Raw genomic sequence first — 9,370 nt, forward strand, 5'->3', positions numbered from 1 at the left:
CTCTCCTGAGATGAACTGGTTGCCTTTCCATGACAGAGATTATGCTCTATTGGAGTCCATGAGAAACTTACCTTCTACAGACTAGCCACACAAAAGAAAAAAAAACATGGAACAAAAAGAAAAAGAAAAAGACATAATGGGCATAAACCGTGCGAAGGTCTTCACTCCAGAGTCGGGAGATTAGACTCTTTGAAGTGTGGAGTATTTACACTTCCATGACTTGCATGCCTTGTGAGTTGATGCTCATCATGCTTAATTAGGTGCGAGAAAATTGTTTTGAAAATGTTAGAAAGAGTTGCAGAAGAGATAAATGAATACCAAACTCTTTTGTACTTCTGGAGGAAACTAAAAGAAATAATTGAAGCAAGAACATTCAAAAGAAGGGATTCAAGAAATTTGTGAAAACCCTTTTCAGAACTTTTCCAAGAGCATATTTATCTTCTTTCTCACTACTATTATATCGTTAACCGTATACATTCTACGCAAGGCACGTCATAAAATGTTAAAGCATTTTAGTTGGGAAGTACTTTGATTACATTAACCAAAAAAAAAGGGGCCCCAAAAAGCTTCTCAGTTTTGCTTGCCCAATCAAAAAGGACCTCACAGTGATTTGACATAGTCTCAACTCCGAGTCAAAAAGTTCCGTGTGTGACTTGACATGGGATATGAGTTCTCTCAGTCGAATGATAGTGTCGGTAACTCAAAATGATAATAGCAAGTGGAAGCCCTTAATATACTTGGACTGTGATTTGACACAGAAAAATTTTTATGTCTTTTATTAACACGTTTTCCAATCATCTTTCACTTCTTCACAGTATCAAATCGTTAAAGTACATTTTCTATAAAAACTCTTAAAAATAATAATCCAAACAAGCTCTTATTCGTTTTCCAAAATTGTTATGGTTCCAGATGTTCAATCTTCCAAATCTACAGATCTAGGCTAAATGCTGTGCTAAGCTAGATTGAGTGACTAATTTCTTAGAATAAGTACAAAAAAAAAAATTCAGTTTATGCAAGAAATCAATATCAGTTTCAGTTTTGCACCTCACATTAAAAAAGCACATAAATTGTCAAACTCAAAATAAAAATTAATTATGCTGCACTTCATGAAAGGAGTGGCATATGTTATAAAGGCAAATCTTCTGCACACTAACACTGACAGTAGTTATGAGCAGTTTCCAGTCAATGTGACATTTAGCATTTAGCATCAAGAGGAGGATAGTGTGTATGTAATACCGGCATACCATTGTCGGCCTAAAAATGTGAATGGCATACCATTGTATGATCCTCTTAGCTATTCATATCAACACAAACACGTTTTTCACAGTATTGTGAAGGAAATAGTTTTCATTCGCAACAACAAAATGGAGGTTGCAGTAAAGGTATTCAAGATTCTAGTATCTGTATAGGAAACAAGAAGATGTATAAATTCGTAAATCCTAACACCAATGATGGCTATGCTCATCAGTTTTGTGTATTTGAGTAACCCTTTTCGGTGGACAAACAACAATGCCGAATCACTAATCGACAAAATTTCAGCTGCTAGTGATGCAGTGCTTCACTAGTGAATACTCATATCAGCACATCTAGAGAGCAACTCCTGCAACACAACCAGAGAAGTTAAGAAAGAACGTGGCTTGTCAATTTAAGTTACATTGCTTATCAGGTAGCTTGGACTTGTATGGAATTGTGGATGAGCAGCGAGAAGGAAAATATTCATGTGTGGTAAGACCAGTTAAACTTCAATCTACCACAAGTAGGGTCTGATAAATAATGATCCATTCCCATATATGACAGAAGAGTATCCCGGTGATGAAAGTGATCTACCTACGGTTTCAGCAGAATGAAGGTCAGCTTCTCGGAAAACCACATCTATCTGTACGCATTAATTCTTCCAGTGACCTTCCTCTAAAGGAGTTAAGTTTATGCACCACACTACTTGACATGTCAAGTCTGTTACAAATGCAATGTTTATTCTCCCTTTGAGTGAGTGTTCAAATTCAGTAATATTGGATAATAGTTTCAGAGGCCTGCCTCTTAGGTCGGAATTTCTTAAGTAAAGGGAAGCCATTGAAAAGGTTATGCAGGAAGTCAGACAGCTTTTCCCCAGAAAGCATGCAACTTAGTAATAATCATGGATCCAGCTAATTAGAACTAAGAAGTGAGTGTGTAGTAGCATATAGTTGGAAATTCAACCCAAAAGCTGTTATATTAATAAATTATTAGAGGTTACAACCACTATCCTCATGTAAAGGACCTAAGGGTAATTGTTGTAGCCTGGTAGTCCTCATCCATGGAAAAAATAGGCAAGCTAAATGTATTTGAACAAATTGTACAAGGACTGGGGAAGTTTCTATGATTGCAGATCCTTGACATCTTGACTCCAAGCTTATCCAAAAATTATGCTAAAGAGGTTCGGAACACTGGTGAAATTCAATAAAATGGGTAAGAGGCTGCAATATAGTAGCGCATAAAAGGAAGTTAAGTTTCACTTTCCCAGTCATAGGAAATTTGGCCACTGGCAAATAAATTTGCTACCAAGAAAAGGAGTAAAGTGAATCATGCCTGGTATGTTGTCAAGTCCTGGTTCTCTGCTCTCCTCTTCTCGATCAATCTGTTTGCAGTTTGATCTATCAATTGCGAGTGCACTGTCTGTAAAAGAGCAAAATATCCAATTAACACATGAAAGTACCATGTAAGACTATGCACATATGCATTCCCTTTTTTGGTTAAATAATGTAGCCATGCAATCACCAATTTTAGCAGCCATTTAATAGAACTGGCTGTTTCTCTGATTTCCAAGAATGCATAAAATTATGCAATGCAGTTTGGAAGTGCGAGCAACCTTAAGTGCGAGCAACCTTAAGAGCTTTTCCTCATTTCTTTTTCAGTTTTATTCACTCGCAATGAATGGACTATCAAAACCAAAAAAGTAACAAGCGAAACAATTGCCAGAAGAATGGAGATTATCTTAGAAACTCACAAAATCGACAGCTGCTCCTAAATACAAAAACATTATAGAGCCTCAGATAGAAGCCTAGTGGTTATGCATGGCTCAAATGTCTCAAAGAACTCTGCTTTCCTTATCAAGTTCAGGAAAAGAAGATGTAGGTGATCTTCTATAGTAAAAAGAAAAATCATTCCTGGTGACTTTGATTATGAATTAAGGGCAAGAAACAAACAACTATAGATGCTGAAAACTGGATAAACAAATACCATCTCAAATTTAGAGCACCTAAAAGTGCGATTAACATGAACGACAACTCTAAGAGGACAAAACCGGATCATCATGAGGCTCAAAATCAGTGCAACCTTGGCCACAACCACAGCCTAACATTGACCCATGAAAGTTAACATTCAGCAGCCATGCACAATTCTGACAACTGACGCTTCCAGCTGAGTCAGAAATTCAAACTCTCTCCTACAGACAACTTGCTAAGTTTATTCAGGCCTTTAGTTTCATTAAGGCCCATAAAAATTACACGTAGTACATTGACAGGTAACCACATCACCATACATGTAGACCAGATAGTATTAAGCACAAATCCTAACTTCATGGTACCTAAGAATTGACTGTACAGAGAGTAGAATCTTGTATTTGGACTAAAACATGGAAAAGTGACCTTTTACATTACTAAGAACCAAACAACACAAGAAAATCTCAAAATAGGAACTTCAACTGCACTTGATGCTTGATGTAGCAACAGAAAAATAAAACAGGATTATTCCTGATGCTACAGAAAAGCTTACCCACAACACCTTCTCAACTGACGGTGGGCAGAGAAAACGATGAGCTCTTGCTTTCTCCTCATTTATACATTGCTCAACCTAACACACAGCCCAACACCCAAAAAAGAAAACAAAATAAAAGGAAGTCAATAAAGAACGACAAATATAGCAAAACTGAAAGACAGAGACAAACAGACCATGTGCAAAATAATCATGCAACACAAATTGTTTTACACTGGGTGTAGATTATGACAACCTTCAGAACGTAATCTGTAGAGGAATAGCAGAGTAACCACTGTGATGCCAGGCGGGAGTAGAAGTTTGCAGTATCTGCAAGTATTAGAGTTTCAAAATTGTCATAGGAAGATGCTTTTTTCTGATCCTGAATTTCTATAAAGAATGTTGAGATATTCTTCAGCAGATCGGTATCAATTGATTGCCCATTACGGTCTTGTGCAACCTGTAAGTGGATAATGCCTAAAGCCTTTCAGACCTATGTACGTGGAGAATGTTGTTTTTAAAAGAAAAAGATATATTAACCTACAAGGGAAGCTGCAGCAGAAAACATTCTTTGGTGGATATGCTTGCAGATCTGATTTCATAAACAAGATGACTTCATGAGAGAAATCCCAAGTGTGAAAATAAATGTGCAAATACAAATGAAAAAGCCCTGCGAGAGCAAACTGAAAGCATCCAAAACACAGCAAACATACAAACCAGATCATGAAAATGGAAAGTTGCGAGATCTTGAAGTGGTGCATCATTTTTACGATATGCACACTGACGATCAAGGTATAAAAAGAATACTCCAAGACACTTTGTCATTGCCTTGTAATTAGTCCACATACGCAGGAGTTCAACCAGCAAAGGTGCACCATCTTTATCATATAACGATGGCAGAACCTGGAAAAATAACCAAGTAGAAGAATCAAAGAGTCCAGACCATGCATGCATTATACAGCTGCAGAGTGAAAAAAAAATAAAAGAACTCCAGGTGAAGCCCAGAAAAGGACTGGACTGGTATCCAATTCAGCTGTTCTGAATGCCTTGTTGTATTAATAGCTTCAGATAGTCTTCTGCATAAGTGCTCCAAGAATCAAAGGCATATGTAACAGAGCAATGGGTTACCAGTAGAAGAATTTAAATGGGGCAACTAGGCATAACAAACTGGCATCCAACACCTAGTTGCTTAATAGTTTTTGTAGTCTTCTGCCGGAGTGCTCAAAAGTTCAATCGTCTTTTCTAGCAGAGCAACTGGCTAACCACTAGAAGAACTAAATGGGGAAAAGATTCTCTTTCTCAGACATAGAAGGTGGCTTTTGGAAAGAAGAAAGTTTCAACTATATACTTTTTCTTTGAGTAAAAGCAGTTCAATCTGAATTCACATAGTTCCTCATTAAAAAGTTCATTTGGAAATTTCCATATACCAGGCATGTAATAAGTTAAATAAGCCCCAAAAGAATATGAAAACTCTCCATAACATAGTATATTTGAATCATTATGTTGTTCCCATTGGTTTTAAGGAGAAGCAAAAGAAACTTCATGGTGCCAGTTGGATATCTGGAAGATGTAGGTAAGAGCAACCTGCTAACTTTGCAAAATGTTTGATTTCTTTCATTGCAGAATTGCAATGGTAAATCTGAAGGAAAAATTTTGTTAAGATACAGTTTAAATAGAAAAAGGACAAACCTGGTGCATGAGCTTTTGCTTTACTAAAATCTAGGAAGATCACACTAAAACCATCAAAATGTTGCTACTAGTATAAGGAGATGATGAAAACTGCTGCTTAGAGGGACAAAAATCTCACCTTTAACAGCAAACTCTCTTCCAAAGCTCCCTTAAATCTTTGAAGGAGCTCTGCTGAATAGTCATTAGGCGGCTGCTGAGTACACATGGAATACACACAGCTATTACAAGTCAAGAATATTCATCCACTTGAGAATGGTTTCACAAGGTTTTTTTAAAAACTATCTAGCCTTATGTCTTACCAACATAGTTTAAATAGAAGAGAGGTCAGCAACTGATCACTTAAACAACATGAACTTCCGGCAACTATTGGCTATATACACTTATAGTCTATGCTTCATAAATAATGCCATGAAAGTGCTTTGAAGAATACATCAATTCCTTGCTCCCATAATCAAGAAGTTTAGAAGCAAATTCTATCTACATTCAGAATATTAGCTACCACTATCAATGCTGTCGGTAGTCGACATGATGACCAAGGGCAAGTACATTTCTGTCTTGATTCTTTCACTAACTCCGGGTTTAGTCTACCAAATTCGAGCTAAAAGAATAAATATGTCATTCATAGGATGACAGATCTCCTACAAGTTGCAAACCACAGATTAACACCACCCCCCCCCCCCCCCACCAAAAAAAAAAAATCCTAATCATCCAATTCACCTATGACATAAGCTTCCTGTGTAACTGAAATCAGCAGGCTCTATCACCATATTACGGGCATAAAGGGTGGCTTGTCCCTTCCATCCCACTATTATGGCTTCTCTGAAGAACAACGGCTTCAACACCATAAGTCTAACCAAGGTCTGGCTTTTAATGGTATCAGAAATGGAAAGATATTTCAAGCAGCAAAAGGCAACCAGACATAGGTGCGTGTTCATTATTTACGTGTTAGAGTAATAAAAGCTCTCTTAGTTTACATGAATAGCAAATCATCAATTTTGTAACAACTCCATATGCACTTTCAGCACTGATTGATTCTTATCATTTAGAGCACGCACAAGCCTTAATAATAGAATTGTCAACAAGACGAAAAACAACAATACAAGGCCCCAGCAAATATACAGTAACTACGCGGCACTATGCACCGTCATCAATAACTGTAAATTACAAATGGGTCCAATAACTGCTCCAAACCAACAATAAAGAATAACAAAAAGGAAGTAATAAACTCAAAATTCAGCATAACTCCTTCAAGGATACTCATAGTACTTCATGTATTCTTCAGATGTGAACAAGGCCTTAGGTGGGTATCCATCCAAAATCAATTTGGCCTTCGATATGCCCACCTCCAATCTTCTCATTCCTTCTTCAAGTGTTACAACAGTAACATGCCCCATTTTTTCAGCTATTACAATAAAAATCCCTGCCAAAAAGATAAAAAAAAATCCAATTAATCCCTAAAACCAACTTCTTAACAACTTCAACCATAGCACTAAACAAACCCAACAGATTTCTCCATCTCCTAAATTAGAATAACAGAGAAATAACAGTGGCATTCAAATACACCTATAGACACATGCATGCTGTAACAGTACTTAACAACGTTGCTACAAAACAAAAGTTATATGTCTCATACAGATACTGGAGTAAATTGAGAGTTCTTCATCGTTAGGGTTCGTGATAAACAACGGGTTGAAAATTAAGAGGAGAAAAAGCAAGAAATATGAGGTAAAATCAAATTTTCATACCAAAAAAAATGTGGTCAAAATTTTAAGAGGAAGAACTAAATCGGGGAGGAATAAGAAAGAAAGGATTTTACGAGAAGAAATTGCTAGGATTTACTGGGAAAGCAGCAACCTCATCGATTTTTGGTTCGGTCTGTTTTCCTTTGCTGATGAGCAAGAATGCATGAGAAGGCGCACAAAAGCAGAGCCCGGAGGGAGTAAAGGCAAACATGAGTTGAGCGTGGTCACTTTAGTTATGATGATGTAGGGAATTGGCAATTGAAGAGGGTAGAATAGTCATTACGTGCACATGGGCAATACTGTTTCAGATTTTATTCCCCTGTCAATAGATTTATTGCACCGCAGGCTCCCCATGAAAAGAAAAGAATCAATTGTAATTATTTTCTTCTTTCTTATGTTATATGATGATATTTTTTTCTATTTGGTGCTCGACAGGCACACCATAGGCAAACTAAGAAAGGAAAATAAATCCATATTAATTCATGCTTTAAAATTATCAATTATCCCTTTAATTGCAATAATTTTGCAGAAAAAATTTGGAAAAATTTAGATAGTATGACACACTAATAAGTATTTCAAGATAATGATCATAATATAACGTGAACTATAAAAGCTACGAGACCTGGCTTTTACCTTTTATAGCTTTTAAAGGAAAAGAACTATAAAAGTTCTTCAAAAAAAAACTATAAAAGTTCTATTTTAAAGGAAAAGAGGAATGACAAAAAAAAAATTCTTGAATTTTTTGAACCATTATAAAGAATCTAAGCAAGTCATCATTAGCACCAAAATTAATACCAAGATTACTAAGTAGTCGACATTTGGAAGTGTTATCATTGTGCATTCTAAGAGTGAAAAATTATGAATTAACACAATAGATTTCAAAAGATTTTCAGTTTATCTATATGGCATTACATCATACACATGGCAGGAAATTTTTTTTAGTTATTATGACTATTTAAGAAATTCCAAATATATTAAGAATTTCCTCAAAGTAGACAATTAATAATAAATAGAGAAGAACTATTATTCACCTTAGAGATTGTGGACAAGTAGTAAAATTTAAACTATTAAAAATAATTGTGGATTCGTCTAATGTGAATTAGTAATTAAGCTCCTAACATTAGTTATTAACATTTTAACGGGGATCGTGCCCCTCAAAAAAGAAAGAAGATAAGAGGAAAAGTTTAAGCATAATTAGATTTTCATATTTGAAGTCCACATGGCAGCAAGTGGACTAACATGGGAATAAATTTTGAAACTGCATTAATTAGATTTAGGGTTGAAGTTGTAACTAAACTACTTGACATTTAAGTCGATCCAATAAAAAGTTTTAAAATAATTTGTCAATTGATGATGTCAAAGGAGTCAAATGTAAAATAACATACTAGCTTAAGTCTAACTTAATTGGCTTAATCAGCAAATGTAAAAATTGATATTCAAGTCAAATTCATCGCAATAATAAAATATGAGCATGATGTGTTAATTATTAACAATATGACCTTGTTTATTTGAAATTTATGCATGGCTTGATTTTGGATCGATTAGTGTAATACTTTGTCAATCAATTGATATTTTGAGCATCTTTATTAAAAGCTTATACCTTTGGCTTGAATTTGACTCAATTAGGACAATATCTTGCATGATTATTTAAAAACTTGTCTTGGCATGAGACTGGGTCAATTAGCATAATTTGAAACTCGTTCAAACAACCGAAGGTGTTTGGTTAGCATTTTGTAATCGAAATTCAGAATCATAAATTCCATTATTGACACATCTTTGGTGATTCCCCTAAACTGTTTGATCTCAAATAGGAATAACCCTGCATTTGGTATGTTGGATTGTTGAAATGTCCAAAATGGAAAGGTCTTCCACCCAAAACACCTTTGTACCCAGAATGGTAAGAAGAAAAATTATTCATTCCTAGTATAAAATTTAGAACAGAATGCTCACTCATTTCTCAATGTTTGGTGTAATCAATATTAATATGCTAGAATGGAATACAATTAATACAAATTTAACTTAGCCATGGATTAATTTCTATGATATAACATGTTTTATTACTTTTATTTTATTTATTCTACTATGTTATTTGTCTGTTTAGGTGGAATTTTGATATTTTTTGCTTTGAGAATAATTGAGAATTGATATTAAAAGGATTAAATACTAAAACCCTCCCTACGTTGATCCAATGTTCACATTAACTCCCCATA

At 35.2% G+C, this 9,370-nt stretch overlaps 1 protein-coding gene across 4 annotated transcripts; it reads right to left on the bottom strand.

Moving 5' to 3' along the window:
• Positions 1-1,247: 1,247 nt before the first annotated feature.
• LOC113758429 (cullin-1-like) lies at positions 1,248-7,352 on the bottom strand. Of its 4 annotated transcripts, none has more exons than XM_027301285.1 (9): positions 7,273-7,352; positions 6,676-6,838; positions 5,537-5,636; positions 4,447-4,632; positions 4,274-4,321; positions 3,986-4,189; positions 3,751-3,828; positions 2,566-2,652; positions 1,248-1,600 (listed from the first exon to the last, which is right to left on the bottom strand). In XM_027301285.1, exons 2-9 carry the CDS (start codon positions 6,810-6,812, stop codon positions 1,562-1,564), a joined length of 879 nt encoding a protein of 292 aa, XP_027157086.1. In that variant the 5' UTR covers positions 6,813-6,838; positions 7,273-7,352; the 3' UTR covers positions 1,248-1,561. The 4 variants fall into 4 exon arrangements, with proteins under 4 accessions (XP_027157086.1, XP_027157089.1, XP_027157088.1 ...); XM_027301288.1 differs by having other exon boundaries at positions 3,986-4,059; positions 4,270-4,321; XM_027301287.1 differs by having other exon boundaries at positions 7,258-7,343.
• Between the last annotated feature and the right edge of the window lie 2,018 nt (positions 7,353-9,370).

This window comes from Coffea eugenioides, unplaced genomic scaffold (genome assembly GCF_003713205.1).
Source record: "Coffea eugenioides isolate CCC68of unplaced genomic scaffold, Ceug_1.0 ScVebR1_506;HRSCAF=1195, whole genome shotgun sequence".
Taxonomy (NCBI): Eukaryota; Viridiplantae; Streptophyta; class Magnoliopsida; order Gentianales; family Rubiaceae; genus Coffea; species Coffea eugenioides.

Bases quoted from the DNA above. Each gene is read 5' to 3' on its own strand.
- LOC113758429 (XM_027301285.1), bottom strand. From the start codon at position 6,812: ATGGGGCATGTTACTGTTGTAACACTTGAAGAAGGAATGAGAAGATTG. The intron at 3,829-3,985 runs GTTGTCATAATC...GCTGTGTGTTAG, and splicing joins CTACAGATTACGTTCTGAAG to GTTGAGCAATGTATAAATGA. The intron at 2,653-3,750 runs GTAAGCTTTTCT...GCTCTTTTACAG, and splicing joins CAGTTGAGAAGGTGTTGTGG to ACAGTGCACTCGCAATTGAT.